Source organism: Rhincodon typus, chromosome 1 (genome assembly GCF_021869965.1).
Source record: "Rhincodon typus isolate 14 chromosome 1, sRhiTyp1.1, whole genome shotgun sequence".
NCBI lineage: Eukaryota > Metazoa > Chordata > Chondrichthyes > Orectolobiformes > Rhincodontidae > Rhincodon > Rhincodon typus.
Window position 1 is genome coordinate 152,068,173 of NC_063332.1, and position 18,214 is coordinate 152,086,386.

Below are 18,214 nucleotides of genomic sequence, written 5' to 3' on the forward strand. Positions count from 1 at the left end.
ATTAAAATGAAATATGTGTTTTAAAAAAGTGAGTAATTTATCTTTTTGGGTTACATGGAACTAATCTTTGACCAGTCCTTATTAGATGACTCCCCACCCCCGCCCAACCCCAGTCCAGTTTGTAGAAGCTTTTTAAAAAAAGACATTCATTTTAAATTTAATCTGGTAATCTAGAATATACTAATGTTGAATAAAACTTTGGCTGCTTGGCCTTGAATTTATAGAAGAGTTACAAATACTGAAGAATGACTGTGACTGTTTTGTTCCCATTAGATGAAGTTGCTTCTTAAATAGAACCATCTTATCAACTTCTGTAACTGCGGTCAGTGGTCAAAACTGACATTTTGTTTGCAGATAATAAGCTTCTGGTATTTTTTTTTTGTTTTGTTTTCTCAACTGTCATCCTGTGGCCTTTCTGACTGTTGACCATAAACTTGAAGTTAATTTCACACAGAATCTTACAGACAAGACCCTGGAGCAGATGGACTGATATTAGACGAGATGAAAATAAAGGGACCTACTTAAAAACTGGCAGTACTTAAACATAGAATATCATTTAGCGGAGGCGATGGCTGTTAATCCAGAGACCTAGATAACATTCTGGGGACCCAGATTTGAATCCCACCACAGCAGGTGGTGGAATTTGAATCCAATTTTTAAAAAAAATCTGGAATTAAGAATCTAATGATGACCATGAATCCATTGACAATTGTTAGGCAAAACTCATCTGGTTCACTAATGTCCTTTAGGAAAGGAAACTGCCATCCTTGCCTGGTCTGGCCTATGTGACTCCAGACCCATAGCAATGTGGTTGACTTTGAACTGCCCTCTGGGCAATAATTGCTGCCCAGCAAGTGACTCCCTCATCCTGTAAATTAATAACTAAATTTGATATGTTCACTGATATTTCAATTCATATTTTTAAAAGTCATTATTCTAACCATACCCTCTTTAACTACGCTATAGAATTGGTAAGTATTTTGTAATGTGGGTACCAGGCAGTCAGTACAAAGCAGTTTTCAATTGATCAAGAACGATACCTTAAAATTATAATTGATATTCAAAATAACAAAAGCTAACTAATTTATACATAACTTGATGAGCAGCAACACTGTGTAGTAACTTTTAAATGTGGGATTGCTGTGGAAGAAGTGGTCACTGCTTTTGTAACTTGAAAGAGGATACTACAAATGCTGGATAAGTAGGAAGTATCAAGCGAAGATTTCCGTCATCCTTGGAGAATGCATTACATTGCATTTAGTTTTTGAAAATTGGCATTTCAGACTCATTAAATTTGATGCCTTAAAGCAAGAAGGGATGGCACTCCACCAAACATTGTAACCTGTTCTTGTGTTTCCTTTGCCATTATCTTTGTGCATGTAGGAAAATTGCCTGTCTTTCTGATCATGCCTGTCTTTCTTTCATTATTGATGAGTCAGCTGGTCATTTTTTTCTTATATTTGCAAAGAGATTATTTAACATTTATTGATTACAGTTAGAGACAATCATCTATACAAATTCTGTAGAGTGTAAGAATTCTCTGGGACAAATGTAATAACATGCAGAAGTATGCACAAATGGTAATGAGACTTTGTGTAAACCAGGAAACAGCTTGAAATCTAACAAAAACACTGTCGAGCAAATATTCTGAAGATTCTTTTCTCACCGTATTCATATTAGAACATGAACAATTACACTTTCAAAAAATGAACCAGCAAATTCATGTAAAACTTTGAACTGAATGAAATAAAGTTTAAAGCTAATAAGTACCCAAGGTTAGATTGTCAGCATTCTCTCATCACAGTTCTGACACTGATAGCACCTCATATCCATCTGCATTTAAATGTGGATATCAAGGAGTTGCTGCTATTGATTTTCTGCTTCTTCATTGGGTACACCGTTGAAACCCTTGTCGATAACAATATTAAGAAATCACTTGAACTGATATAATCTTATCTTCCTGAAGATTGCCTGTTGGTTGAGTGAAGTACAACTGGGTCTTTAACAACCTACGGAGAAGTTTCTGTTGAGCTGACCCTGAGAAAATATTGTTCTATTTGTGGAATGTCCCAATTCTACATTGATCAGTCTTAAAGGTATTAAGATATAATTATTAAACAGTTCATTTTACTTCCTGGTATTGTTCAATGTGATTGAAAACATAATTGTTAAAGATATCACTTATGATATCATGAGTCCTGCACACCTGTTTTTGGTGAAATCCATGTAATGGAGATCACTAAATCTGGCTGAAGGGTGATGATATTTGAAGCATTCCTTTCTGTCTATATCTTACACCAATCAGACCGTCATGTTGGAATGGCATTGATCCTGATCATACCTTGACCTGATTCCCTACTTCTCTAGCACCTTTGTCCTCTTTTTGAGCTTCTAATCTTGTTTCATTTCTCTTTTTAATATTCTTATTTTGTATTGCCCTCCCAGGTATGATTTTTTTTTAAAAATTATCACCGTAATTTCTTCACTGCCTTCCTTTTCTCATCCTAAGCAGTAAATGACATTTCATCCTCGGTGATTTCAACCTTGATCTCAAGTAGCATTCTCTATGCTCTGAGGTTGCTGTCCCGAAATTCTCCTTAAATATCTTCCTCCACGTAAACTCCCTAATCCATCTTCATGCACATTCTTGATTTTACCATCTCACATTGTTTCAAAAGGAATAGCAAAACAATTAAAGATAAGGCCATCTCTGATCCCTTCCTTGTATCACTTACTAGCCACATATGTTTTCCACTCCTACCTCCTCCCGTATCTGCCCCTGGAAAAACCTATTCCTCAACCATGTATAACTTTTGAAATCCCAACCATCTATTCTTTGCCCTTCTATTTGCCACAGCATTTTTGCATCTATTTAACATACTCCGGCACATTATCATGTCCATCTTTGTTCTAGTCTCCATGCGCTATTTCACCCTGGCTATTTTTTTCCAATAAGGTCTGTATCTCCACTGCCTTAAGTCCAAGAGACACAGGCTTAAATTAATAGGGTGGGCAGCTGATTTAACCATCTCTGCTGACCACTGAAACATTGTCAGGTTCTGGTTATGGAATACAAAGATAATGTCTTCCTCTTTTCTCTATGGGGAACCATTTTAAAATTCTGTCCCCATCATCTCTAAAACTGTGTGCATGGACCTGTTTGGATTGTACCAATCTTAGGGACAATTAGGTGTCGCTGTCAAAAATCTCCTTGCAATAACCTACATGGCCACTTTCTTTATTACTCCTCCTTGCCTTAGCCTCCGAGCTCCCATCTTCCTGTAGTTCTCTCCTATTTCAACTTTTGTCCCCTGACAGCTCATTTTGTCCATGAGACACATCTCCTGTTCCTGTGATCTCATCCCACTGACTTTGCTGCCACATTTAACAATTTGTGCGTATAGATTGTCAGATTTTTCTGTTTTTGAGCAACCCTTTAAATTTTATGGTTTATATTTTATTGCCTGTCCCCACTTTTCATACTAAAATATATTACCACGTTTCTCTGCATTAAACTTCACCTGCCTTGCATCCATTCCCAGTTCACAATGCATTCACGTTTGCTATTATATGCAATTTTGAAATTGTGTGCTGTACTCCCAAGTCCATATCTTTAAAGAAATCACAAAAAGCAGTAGTTATTGTACAGTCCCCTGGGCCCTGTCATTATATACCACCTCCTGGTCCAAGAAGGATTACATTTATCACTAGATTTTCCTGTCACTTAGGCACCTTTGCATCCATGCCAAACTGTCCCCTTTGTCCATGAGCCTCACTTTGCTGGTAAGCCTGTTTGTGGCGCCTTATTGAATACTCTTTTTGGAAATCCATGTACTAATCATCAACCACATTATCCTCATCAGTCTTTGTTAACTCATCAAAAAATTCTGAGACACTGTCATGATAGAATATTACTAAGTGAGAGAATAAAAAGACTGAACAAATTGGAAATGAAGCAGTTGAATAGATTTAATTGCTTGATTATAAATATGCACAGCATTTTCTATGAATAACTAGTGCACTTAACATGCTGTAAGTGTGGTGGATTCTACATAAAACCTACATTGAAGGAACAAGCCATTTATCCCAACCTGTACACTTGGCATTTGGGTTCCATTCAAGTCATCTTGCATTCTTTCACGAATAAAGTTATCAATATAACATCTTTTTCGTATGCTTACATTTTAAATGCACCTATATTATTTGCCCCTACCACTCTGTGATAGCACATTCCATTCTTCTGAATTCCAGATTTGATATTTTTCATGACTTATATCAGTGACCTCTCAATTTGCTCCTCCCAGATTTTTTTTTATTCTTTTGGAGGGTGTGGTCATTGCTGGATAAGCCAGCATTTATTGCCCATCCCTTACTGACTGAGAAGGTAGCAATGTCACTGCAATCCATGTGATGTACGTACACCTACAGTGCTTTTAGGAAGGAGAACAAATGGTACCATCTTCCAAATGTCCATTTTATTCTTGTTTACTCTTTTTGCTCATGTTTACCATGAGATCATAAAATGGCCTTGCTATTTACTTCATGGCGTGATTTTTGCATAGGGAAGAATAAGCCTCATGTCACGCTCCTGAGGGCAAAGTTGGGGAGGGGATGGTCACAAAAATATTGTCAACTTGATAGCTGCAGTGTAACTTTAGAAGTAGAACTAAATGCTGGTATATTTGCAAATTAATACAATTTGCTATTTGTAATACCTGCAATGTCATTTTTCATTCATTTATAGGATAAGGGCATTGCTGTCAGGTCAAAATTTATTGTCCTTAAGACTGCCTTCTTGACCTGCTGCAGCACTATGATGTAGGAGTTCCCTCAGATCTGGTCAGTAGGAAGTTCTGTGATTTATTTGAGCAGCAATGAAAGAACCACAAAATAATTCCAAATCAGAATGGTGTGTGATTTAGAGAGTCACGTGGATCCCGTGATGCTCCCCTGCATCCTGTTGTCTTTGTCCTTCAAGGCAGAAGCTGCTATCATGAAACTTTTTCTAACTGGCCCTGTCAGACAAGAGGATTGTAATTTTCTATCTTTTGAAAGGTAAATTGTAAGCCTTCTATTCAGCCGTAAGTGCTTAGGAAGACTAAGAGAAACCTAATGTTTCCCAGTTGAAATAGAGCATTCTGAAAGAGTGTCAAGTGGTCCACTATTTTTAATTTCAATAAATTCCTACAAATGACCATGCGACCCAATGTTGCCATGGGGATGAACAGCTAAGAAGCAACGAATATTTATAATAAAATCCTAACTGCAGTGGGTTTTGGTCTGCCAGTCACAGTTCAAAACATAACAAATTGGTACAAAGAGAAAGAAATAAGATCTGTCCTGAATGAATTATTTAGCTGTCTACGAATAGATCCTGGTGCAGGTTTCTGAGAATACATCATGAATGTTACTGTCTGTTATACAGTAATATGTCATACAGTGAAAGACCGGAGAGGTGAAAACAGGAACAATTGTAAATTGGACAAGGCCACTGCTGTTATCGCTTGGTTTCTACAGTGGACCAAACCATTTAAAGGGATCAGAGAAGGAAATCTCTGATTTTCTGCCTTGCCACATAAGTCAAATCCACCCTGGGACAAACCTATCCATCACAGAATAGTACATAACCAAAGACAGCTGTTCAGCTCCCTATAATTGTGCACAAGTACATGCTGTCAAAGTTGCCTAAAAGAAAAGGACAATTTTAGTTCAGTGTATGTTGAGCTGCTGTTATCTGTTCTATGCAGTGATAAAAACTGAAATTGTATAATTTGTATATGGCTTTTATTTTTGATAAATTTGATCAATTTAATATATATAAATAAAAGCTTCTGGAAGTTTTTTAATAAATAAAAATTCATGAAAATATTTTTGATTTCTTTTGTGCAAATGTCGGGAGTGAGGCTGACAAAAACCAGTCTCTGAACTGGTAACTATGTCCAGCTGATGCACTATCATAAACAGCTGGTAATGAGATAATGGGTGAGGCTGAATTCTAACCCCTCAAAATATCGCTCATATTAATCATAGATAACCAGGTGTAGAGCTGGATGAACGCAGCAGGCCGAGCAGGAAAGCTGATGTTACAGGTCCAGACCCGAAACGTCCGCTTTCCTGCTCTTCTGATGCTGCTTGGCCTGCTGTGTTCATCCAGCTCTACACCTTGTTATCTCAGATTCTCCAGCATCGGCAGTTCCTACTATCTCTAGTCATATTAATCTCTTTTTTTTTTTTGGCTTAAAATAGTCTCAAACTCAACTTGTATATAAGTTAAATAATTATTAGCATTGATCAGTGGAGACAAAAAAATTTGAAGTATGTTTACAAGATAATGAACTGAACAATGAATTGTTAATTGCTGTCAAAATTCATTTGACATCTTGTTGAAGTTTTGTTTATGTTCATTTAATTCCATTGAAAACAAAGCTCAGTGTAAAAGCATTATTTGTACATGGTCTGTTAAAAGAAGCTGGCTTGTATGGTCATGTTTTAGAATTTCAAGTTTTATGTTTGTACGAATAATCGGCACAAAGTGCTAAAACCATAAGGTGTATAATTCAATGAGCCAAAAGATGGTTCTGACCGCATATTCAAACAGTTTCTACTGGAACATGTGATTTAGATCACGATCGGAGACAAAACTCCAGTTTTGGAACATTACAGAATATAGTTTTCTAACTGGGAGGGAAAAGGAGTAGTAGGAACATGAACAATGCTTTCTGGAACAACATCTAAACATTGAGAGACCTATTACAGTAAGTGTTTATATAGCACTTTCACAGGAGCATTATCAAACAAAGTATCTGATAATAGGTGTCTTTGTAAATGATCGTTGCTCTTCTACAACGTGCATTTGAAGTATACTATATTTAAATCATTAGCACTAGTTAGTGTTAAATGAAGGTAGAGGTTTAAAGATGCACAACATTTTTTCCTTGGTATTTTGGCAGGCGACTGGAGTCTCATGGGTCAAATGCAGATCTATCAATTTCTGAGCATCCTTTTTCTTTCATTTCCACTTCACCAAATGTGGGTGCATGTATGAAAATCTCAGCCTAATGAGTGAAACACTGCCTCTGCTTTGTATTCTGCTATTTGGCTTTTTAAATGTTAGATGCTGAAGTTGTTTATTATATCCTAGTTTCCAATGTTGAAATGTTCTTTAAATGTTCATTGGAGGATCAAATTGGCTAAATTACAGAAAAGGAATGTTCATGTAAGTGCTCTAAACATTCTTAAATTGGAACAACCAAGAAATGTTTTGAAAATCAGTGTTCTCGCTTAACCTGCCTTTATCTCGAGCAGCTTGTACAGACATCTTGATGTTCTGATTTGAAATTTATTCACTAATGTTGCAGCAATGCTGGAAACCTTCAACCTTCAAAAAGGCAAACTGGCAAGTGTAAAATAAAAGTCAAAGCAGAACAATATGGTTGGATTTACAAGCTGAATCTGGCCTGAAGTAGAATCTTAGAGTTCCTTGAGGTGAAAAACACAATAACATTACAACCTTGTGATCCTTGTCAAATTTAATAATTTCCTCTTATTTTGTTCTAAACTTAGTCAAACTACAGATTAGGACAGCAACAGCTTGCATTTTTATGGGTTTTTAAGGTAGAAAAGGTCCCAGGATGCTGATTAAGTTATTTGGAATAAGTAATGTTGAATTTAAAAAAAATGTTGGAAGTTATTCAAAACCTGGCAACAGACCCAGTTTAAGAGGGTGTTTGAGGAGAAAGTCCTCAGAGAAGATAGAATTACAGCATTTAAAAGGCATCTGGATGGGTATATAAATAGGAAGGGTTTAGAGGGAAATGGGCCAAATGCTGGCAAGTGGGAGTAGATTAGATTAGGATGTCTGGTCGGCATGGAAGAGTTGGACTGAAGGGTCTATTTCCATGCTGTATATCTCTATGACTCTATTACTGTAAGATCTTAAAGAAAACTGTACAACATGGAGCTTAGGCAACTTAAAAGTGTAGCCTTCCAATGGTAAGCCAAAAGAACCGGGAGAGATACCCCAGAGGGTAGAGTGAGGTCATTGGATTGTTAGGTATGTGGAGGGGTTGAGGATTACATGGCTCACTAAGTGATTGCATGTACTATGTTGATTTTACAAATTTGCCCATTTAGTTTTATGTTGAACTACAGTATATACTAACGGTTACCTAATACATAAATCATCTTGCTGTTGTTGTAATGGAGATTTTATTTTCCACTAGCGCCGTCTTGGAGATGCTGCTAAGAAAGCAATTGGTAAACTTCAAATTAGAACAATCAAGAAAGGTGATAAGGTAATCATTTTTAAGAAATTTGCCCATTCAGTTTTGTTTGCTTTGGTGCTTGATAACATTCTATAACAAAGGTTTCACACATTGCAGTCGACAATGCTAACAAATTAACTCGTGCCATTTTGTCACATGCAATTAGGGATAAGCAGTAAATATCAGTCAGTGATGCACATATTCCATGAATAAACATATACAAAAATATCTCTAGTAATAACAGCCCACCACATCTCTCCATGGTTGTTCTTTGATGGATTACTTCAACATTGCTAGTCCAATGGCCTATATGATTTTCAACTCAGCAAAATTCAGGAGCAAAAGAGAGATTTTCTCTTTGACACTTCAAAAAATAACCTGCTAACTCTAATCTAGTTAGTTCACTTAAGAAAAATTGGGAAGGTACGGCATTTTTTTTTCCTTAGTATATGATTGATTGTTTCTTCTCTAGTAGATCCTCATTAATGCTATCAACGCCTGACTTCAGCTTTAGTTGAGAAGGTGGACTAGGAATCCCAGCCACTGCTACACTCTGTAAAACCAAGCAAAAGAAAACACTTCTAAATCGCAAGCCCAGTCTGTTACATTTTTTAATAGCTTATATAGTGATTTTAATGTTTAAAAAAAACCTAAGGAATCTCATGAGAGAATTATAGAGCAAAGTTACAACACTGAGCCACAAAGGCAAATGACTAAAACCCTGAACAAAGTGGTACTTTTAAGAAGGTTAAAAAAAGGTAGGGAGTCAGAGAGGTTCATGGAGGGAATTCCAGCGCTTAGACCTTGTGTAGCTGAAGGCTATGCAATCACTAGTGGAGAAATTAAATTTGAAGCTCAAGAGCCTAGAATTTGATGAACACAGATATCTTGGAAGGTTGTATGGCTAGAGGGATTTGAAAACAAGAATGAGAACTTTTTAAAGTATTGCTTGACTGGAAGTCACTATAGTTCATAAAGCACAGGGGGTGTTTGGGGAATGGGACCTGGTGTGAATAAGGAGACCAACAGCAGAGCTTTTGATCACCAAAATTTACAGCAGGTGAAATGTGGGAGACAACTCAGCAATGATTCAGAATAGTTGAGTGTTGAGACTACAAAAAAAGGGAAGGATCAGAGTTTCAACAGCAAATGAGCTGAAACAGGAACAGAATCAAACAATGCCATGAACTATATCCTGGTGATGTGGTTCTGCTTGGAAGTTCTTCCCATTATCAAACATGACACCAAAGTTGCAAGCAATCTGGTTTTAGTCACAGATCTTATCCAGGGCAAGAATGAAGTCTTATAGCTAGTGAATGGAGTTACAGTGGGTACCAAAAACATGGGTTCGTGCTTCCTAATATTTAGTTGAAGGAAATGTCTGCTTAAGCTGTCTGATAATTTAGCAACAATGAATATCGTAACTATAACCGGAAGCAACATAATTGCATTTCAGATGGATACCTTGTGGCAGCATGTGGCTGATTCTTGGATGGATGATGCAAGGATAGGTACTTGGAGAACAGCAGAGGAAATGGTGTGGAAGTGAGAAGTAAAGTCATTGCAAGTGATCATCTTCATGCAATGAGTTAGATAAGAGTGCAACCAAGTGAGCAGCATCTTACACAGCTGGAAAACAGCAGAAGAGTGTTGGAGGAGGAGGATGATATGGTTTTCTGTATCAAATGCTGTAGACAGGTCAAGAAGAATGAAGAGCGATTGTTCAGTTTTGGACAGTAAGATAAGATATCATGTGTATCATTTTAAAAGAAGTGTTTTGGTACTGTGACAGCAGTGGAAATATTGGAGGGATTGAAACAATGGGTTCTGGGAAATTTGTGCCAATACTTTGAAGCCAGCAGCATGTTTAAGGACTTTGGAAAGGAAAGGGAGACTGATAATGGGCGGTTATTTGTTGAGATGGTAAGTGAGGAGAGTGGTGATGAAGGCTAATTTATAGGAGAGGAGTGGATAGATAGCTCCTGAAACAAGAGTACTCATGACCAAATCAACACTCATGGCTATCACAAAAGGACGTTGGTCACATTTGTGGGAATAGAATCAAGATAATAAGAAGTGCAACTTATGGATGAGATTCTCAAATTGGTATGAGGGAGATAGCAGAAATACTAGAGAAGGTTGAGGAAGCAACATCAGAGAAATTTGATCTGGTGGATGAGGGAAAGGGAGAGGCATGCGGAGGCAGCCGATGAGATGATTCCAATCTTAGTGGCAAAGAATTCTATGAACAGCACACACTTATAATTGGAGGTGAGGGTGGATGAGTTAAAGATGACTATTTACAATAATGAAAAGTTAGCTAGACATTGTATTTGCACTCCATGACGAATGTGGCTTCTTGAGCAGTTTTATGAAATGAGTGGAACCTGATGTTGCTTTACGCTTTTCTCTTTTGTGTTCTGCTGTCCAAATTTCTTAACTACTTTCATTTGTTCACACGTTTAAGTTACAGTAGAGTTCTAGTTAGGTCCAAAAGATGCAAATCTCGTGATTGACCTCTGTTTGAAGTTTTGAGTTTTCTACTAATTTATGTTTTAGGCTTCCATTGGTAATGCATGATGTTTTATATCTTTGTATTTTTAAAAACAGTAAGTTTAAAGGACCAGTGAATCACATTTATGGATTCCTAATGTAGCAATGCATAGTTTTTATAGCTTTAATGATTTATTTTTTTCTTCTCTACCCCCCCCGCCTCCTCTCTACCCCCCCCCTGCCTCCTCTCTACCCCTCTTCCGCTCTCGATCTCTTTCCCTCTCTCTCTCTCTCTCTCTTCCACACCCCGCCCCCCAGGAAACCGAATCAGACTTCGATAATTGTGCTGTTTGTATTGAAGGCTACAAGCCAAATGATGTAGTGAGAATTTTACCATGTCGGTAAGTTCCTTGAGGAAATACAGCTTTGTTTGTACTGTTTCTGCCTGAGAGATGATTCATATCAATTTGCAAAAACTATGGTTGTGTCACTCTTCAACTGCCCATGTGAATAAATATAATAAAAATCAATGTATTAAAAAAAAACTCTATCACTTCTGAACAATAGGGGACCAAAAATGGCTCCTTCAGAATTTCAGTGCTCAGTGATATGATACTTGCTGATCCCTAATCCAAACCAATTCTGATAACCCCCACCACCCAAAAATTGTGTCAGTTGATTGATCATGTCCACTAATTCTGTTTTCATTTCAGAGAATGCGTCACGGATATCTGCTTATACTTTAGTTCTCAGTGTTAAAAGAACTGGTCCTGGAATCTATATCCACAGATTTGCTTGAACAACTAGCTAGATTTAAAAATAAAAATAGTTGAATTGTTATCTGCTTTGCTGTGGGCATAGAATCATGGACTCCCTACAGTGTGGAAGCAGGCCATTCAGCCCAACAAGTCCACACCAATGAACAGCATCCCAATAGATTCACACCCCCACCCCCCCAACAATCCTGTCCCTGTAGTCCTGAATTTTCCGTGGCTAATCCACCTAGTCAACACAACCCTGGACACTATGGGCAATTTAGCCCAGACAATCCACCCAACCTGCCCATCTTTGGACTTCTGGGAGGAAACCAGACCACCTGGAAAATTAGCAAACTCCACCCAGGCAGCCGTCCGAACCCGGGTCCTCGGTGCAGTGAGGCATCAGTGCTAATCACAGACTAAGAAAGAAAAGATGGCAAATTATGATTCTCGTATGGACAATTTTAAGCTATACTGAAAAGAAAAATTGAATAGGTCACTGAGGCATGTTTGTTTTGAACAATGTATTTGCAGCTGTGTTTTACACCCAGAAACAGCATTTCTCATATTTGTCACATTTTGGAAGCTTTTCACATTTAGTGTGATCATTTCACGTAATAAGCAATTTTGCTGCCAGTCTTTTCGAGAGAACAAAAACTCCTTTTATTTAATAACATTCTGTCAAATCCAATCTTCTACAAATGGATAACTAATTTTACATATAAAGTATCAAACTTTTGTCTAAACCTTTTGTATTGGGCTTTTTAAATGCTTTATTTATATCTGATGTTAACCAGTTTTAGATTATCTGACATCCCTTGAATTTTTCCCCATCACGTAATGTTAAATTGGCTCTTGATTATGACATGTCTAAGTAAACTAAGAAGTTTGTTGTCAAGTTTCTCCTCTGATTTATAACTATTTATATGTGTTAGATTAACAGTAATAGGAAGAAGATAAATTACTAATGAATTAGGTTGCAGATTAACTGTGCTCTTATTGCGTAGAGCAACAGGAAAAAAGTCTTATTCCCCAAGAACTGAAAGGTTGGGAAAAGGTGGATGGCTAAAATAATTGATCCTTGTGCCACAAGCAACACAGCATGACTTGACTTAATGGAGGGATGTTGTCTAATGTGCACTCTGTGGCATCTGGCCTCCTATAACCAACTCTCACCCACCCCACCCATGTTATAGCCAACTTAATTCCAACCCTTGGCTGTCTACAAGCTAAACAGTCAGAAAACGTCACAATCTGGCTTAGAAACTGATATTTTAAAAGAAACTTGGTTGGGCTGTGCTTTTAAAGTAACCTCTGAAAATCCAAATTTTGGGTTTTCCATTTCCTAAGCTAACCGACCCCAACTCAGCTGGTGCTTTGCTTATTGCAGCTGTACTCTTCAGCAGTATGGAAACCTGTTTAAGGTATTGTATTTTTCCTTTGATGCAACAGATTATGAAAGATGATTGTGTTTATGTGGAGTCCTCAAATTTGCACAAGTTTTTTGCATTAAAATGCCATCAGAGTTTTACTGATTAGTCATCATCGGGCTTTCAGCATTGTGTTGTCTGATGCCAGCAAATTTTATTATGTGGGTTATTGCAATTTATTTCTTGATAACTGATACAGTTGCAGACTTGTCATGGGCAGAATTGTGTTCCTTTTCAGTGCCTGTTATCTGTGTTTTTGTGTGTAAGGGGTGTTTCTTTTATTACAGAGTCTGTGTCTCAGTTAAATAATTTCAGCAGCAAGTATTTTGAAACTTTTAAGACAAAAGAGGTTTCTTGTATTCATACATTTGCGTGTCTGGGGCACATGTAATATCTCACTGGCTTGTGTAACACTGTTTTGCACTATCTATATCAAACACAGATTAAGAACAGAACGGGGTTTCAAAAAAAACCTCCATCTATCTCAGTTTCATGACAGGCCTTTAGTTTCTTGGATGAACAAAATGCTGTAGAAGTCTTGTAAAGCAAAAGATTCTCACTAAGCTACAAGATTTCTTTCAATCAATTTTCTGAACATTGGTTCTTGGGTGAACATAAAGTTGGAACAAACTGGGGAGAGATTGGTGAAAGACTACTTATCTCAAGTTTTCCCACTTTTCAGCATATTTCTGTTTATTACCTTGGTTGCATGAATGACATGCAGTTAGTTTGGTGTCTGGTGGAATTCACGCTGACTGCAAGCGGCTTCTGCTGATTGTTAAAAGAACAAATTGGAAATCTGTTTTTCCAGACAAAGGGTGATGTGTTGTTTGATTCCAATCATCCTGTGTTGTTGTAGGACATCTTTGAATACACCAGCCTCGTTTGGCTAAGGGAGCCCATTATAATTGATAGTTTATAGGATCCACTCAAGTTTGTCTTGCACACATTAAATGTCTCCTTTATCCACGTTGAAACAGAGATGGACTGCTGTCATTCTACAGTTCTTTTGGCTGATGATCCATCCTTAAAATGAATGTATGAATCCTGTGGCTGACTGTGAATGTCCATATTTAATTTGGTATTTGCTCGAATCTTGGGTATTTTGAGCTCCAGAGACTCCTGGGGTCATATGATTTACACCAGCCACTGTAATAGTTTGTTTGTGTCTAAATTTTAAAAATATTAACTAAAAGTTCATAATATGCTGGACAATGACAGATCATCCATAGTACAAAAGTTATGTCCTGAAAAGAGTCTTCAGGTTTAAAAAAAAATTAAGCACACAGTTTCCACTACACACACACTTAGAAGTTTAAACCATTGGAGATAGATCACACTTAATGAATGTTTTTTGCACTTTTTTCTTGGTTTGGTGTAAGCATTGATTATATTGTAGAAATCAGTGTCAAATTAATTACATGCAAAACTAATATTTTTCATTTTAACTGAATCAATCAAGGGTCAGAAAGTACAGTTCCTTTCATACATCACAATTTACTACAGAAACTTGTCTCATAGTAATGTTTTAAGATCTGCCTATATTTTTCTTATTTAATAAGAACAAAGTTAAGACCACCTTCCAATTGGTGTTTCCTCCATTAATGTTAGCTGAGCAAAAGAAAAGGTTCTACTTAGTAGCAGCATTGTGCACCTCTATATGTGACTTCCTGTTGCCTGTTATTGAGGCATATGGGGTTGGAAATAAAAATGCAATTTCAGATACATGCCAATAGTGAGTCACCAATGCAAGGCAAATATATTGTCACTGAGGGAAATACTGCTCAGAATGTACTCCGTGAAAAACATGAAGGTTGTCTTGTTCTATTTTGCCAATGATAGATAAATCACAGCTAGAGCAAATTATGATAGAAAATTATGCAGCAATGTTGATTAATGACTCTGAATTTGTCAGTTGAGAATGAGCTATCCTAATTTTATGTATAAATCATTAGCTTTCAGACTGCAATCTTTAACCTGAGTTTGGTTGCTATTTTTAAATTAAATTAGATATTTTAAATGGTGCTATAATTGACTGAAGTTTGTGTATTGTGTTGCAGGCACCTTTTCCATAGGACTTGTGTGGATCCATGGCTACTAGATCATCGTACTTGTCCAATGTGTAAAATGAATATTCTGAAAGCACTAGGAATTCCGGTAGGGATACTCTAATGTTATCAGTTAAATCACTGATACTGTACTGATCTGGAATCCTTCATGTTTGGTTTGTGTGGCATTTTTAAAGCATAAGCATATAATGACTGCACACAAACGCACAGTTCAGTAGTGGTTTGTTTATTGAGTATTTTACTTCTATAATTAGTAATTCGATTTTAATGGTGCTGGCAAGATTGGAGTGGTATTACAACCAGTGACCTTTTTTGATTTACTTATTTCTCAGAAGGCAGCGGAAGGAGGATCGTTGAATGCTTTTTAAGATGGAGATAGATTCTTAGTTAATTGCATCAAAGGTTATTGGGAATTGTGGTAATATGGAATTCTAAACACAAACAGATCATTATAATATTATAAAAATGCTGGCTTGAGGGTGAATGGCCTACTAGTCCTACTAGTTGTTATGGTCATACATTGTGTTCAAAAGATTAAATTGTTTCTATTTCAACAAAGTGTAAATGATCTGTTAAAAATATGAAGTTTAATTTGAAAGTCACAAATAATTAAGTTATAAACGAAGTTTCAACATTTTTTTTAATATATCAATTAAACGTAACTTTGAGTAATCCAATAGAATGTGATGTGGATCCCTGAAACTCTCGAAATAAGTACTCTGGTCTAGATATATTGATCATTTGGATTTATATGTACTATTTTTACAGAACAATGAATTAATTTTTTAATTGGCTTGTAATTGCTCTGTCCAACCCATCACTTTACTGAACTTCTAACATTGAAGGAAATCAACTTTTATACTTATAAGCATTAGCAATTTCAGTCTCAAATTCTTCTAATACTTCAGAGTGTCTAAATAACAGGTTTTTTTTAGTTCTTTGCATCATCTTGACCATACTGATGCAGAGGCTAAACATTGAAGGATGTTGCTATAGAGCAGACTGATCACCTGTGCCTTCAGTGAGAAATAAACAGGGAACAAAGACATGTGGAAAATACAGTGTATGCTGGGAATCCAAAATAGAAACTGACATTGCTAGAAATGCTACCCAGACTATTGAGCATTTTTAGAAAGAGAATGAGTTACCATTTCCTATAAGGTTCTGAGAAAAGTCATCTCCCTGACTGAAACTGCTTTTAAGAATACTTTCACCCCACTGTCCCTTACCCCAGGCTACAAAGGAAAATCAGTTCCTTTTAGCTTGCCTACATGTCTGTTTGAGAGTGCAAAAACTTGAAAAAGGTTTGCCTATTTCATTCTAATATTTTACAGATTTTATCTAATTTGGAACAATGGGTACTTGAAGCATTTTGGATACTGGTTAATGTGATTCTTCCTCATTTTATGAAGTGAATTTTGTATTTGTACAGTAATGTCTTAAAAATAAATTCACAAAATATTTCAGTCATCTTGAAAATATCTTCTTGACTTGAAAGAGTGTTTGTTTTGAGTTACTGATAACCTAATCAATTGCAATGAGTTTGCAGGAGGTTTTTATAAGTGGCAAAAGGAGTGCAGAGATTTTAGGTAACAATTTCTAAAGGCAGCACAGATATTCAAAAAAAAAAAGTAGAGATAAATCCTATTTCCAGTGGCTAGTCAGCCACTTAAACAAATGTGGGGTAATAAGTGGCAGATTTTTAGACTTGTTAAAAGCTGAATCTTATTTGACAAACTTGTTTAAGTTTTTCAATGAAATAACAGTTGATATTACATCCATGCATTGATCTTCAAGCACTGTTTGAAGAAAGTGCCGTAAGATAGACTTGTTAATAAAATTGAAGCCCATGGAATATGAAAGGGCAGGTGACTGCAAATATAATGTTAACTAAAATAATTAAAAACAAGGTGGTAATTTTTAATACTAAAAGCATATATATACAGTGTTGTCTCCTAGGATTGGTTTTAGGATCATGTATTGCTGATCTGGACTTGGGTATACAGACATAATTTCAAAGTTTGCAAGATGATATGGAATTTGAAGTTTTGTAAATTGAGAATGATAGTAACAGACCTCAGGGCTATGTGAACAGACTGATTGATTGAAATTGAAATGTTTGCCTGAAAAATTTTCAGGCAGTGAAGCATTGTGGTAATAAAAAATGCAATTTTAAATGGGGTGCAAGAACAAAGGTCTTTTGAAGATAGCAAACAAGTTGATGAGGCGAATAAAAGGATATACAGGAACCTAAGTTATTTATATGGAGGCAGAGGGCTTAATTTTAAGTTTCATACCTACTCGGAGTGGACAAGGTCAGAAATCACAAGACACCAAGTTATAGGCCAACAGATTTATTTGAAAACACAAGCTTTCGGAGCCTTACTCCTCCAGGTGTTAGTGAGAGAGGTAGTATCAGATACAGGATATAAAAGTAAAAGATCAAAGGGTCACACCACTGAGGGTGTACTAAACAAACCTAAGATGCTGTTAAATCTTTAATCAGTTAGAAGGTTTCCCAAATTTCTTTCAAGTCACTGTCCTGTGAGAACTAAAGGTTTTATCAGTGTAAAGAAGAGGTGACATTTTAGTGGGGAGAAGAAGCCAGCAGCATGTTAGAAATGCTGAGGTTTCAGCAGTTTGGTGATGTTTTTTAAATTCTTTCTTGGGTTGTGCATGTCATTGGCAAAAGTAGCTTTTAATTTATTGTTTGCTAGAATGTAGGATTTTCTGGTAAGACAACAATTGTTGCTCATTCCTAGTTGTCCTTGAGCTGAGTGGCTTGCTGGGCCATTTGAATCAATCACATTTCTGTGGGTCTGGAGTTGTAGGTCAGATGAGGTGAGGATGACACATCTCTCTTCCAAAAGGATATTGTGAAAATCATACAGATTTTTATGACAATCAAAGTTAATTTCATAGTCACCGTTACTGGGGTTAGGTTTCAGCTCCAGATTCATTAATTGAATTGATGCCATGATGAGATTTAAACCTGTGACCTCTCAGGAACTACTCCAGTGACGTTAACGCTAGGCACAGATGTTGCTTGGTACTTATGTGCCCAGGTTGTCCAGGTTTTGCTGTGTATGAATTTAAACTACTTTGGTATCTGAGAAGTCGCAAATGGTGCAGAAAGTTATGTGGTCATTAGTAAACAGTCACACCCATAACCTTTTGATGGAAGGAAAGTCACTGAGGAA

General features: G+C 36.7%; 1 protein-coding gene across 2 annotated transcripts in view; it reads left to right on the forward strand.

Annotated features, from left to right (window-relative positions):
* The window catches only part of rnf150a (ring finger protein 150a), a 109,681-nt gene that overhangs the window by 69,297 nt on the left and 22,170 nt on the right, over positions 1-18,214 (forward strand). For both annotated transcript variants that reach the window (XM_048600687.1, XM_048600697.1), the window contains exons 3-5: positions 8,223-8,294; positions 11,076-11,158; positions 15,006-15,102. In XM_048600687.1, the coding sequence (XP_048456644.1) occupies positions 8,223-8,294; positions 11,076-11,158; positions 15,006-15,102 (252 nt within the window). The remainder of the gene's footprint in view (positions 1-8,222; positions 8,295-11,075; positions 11,159-15,005; positions 15,103-18,214) is intronic.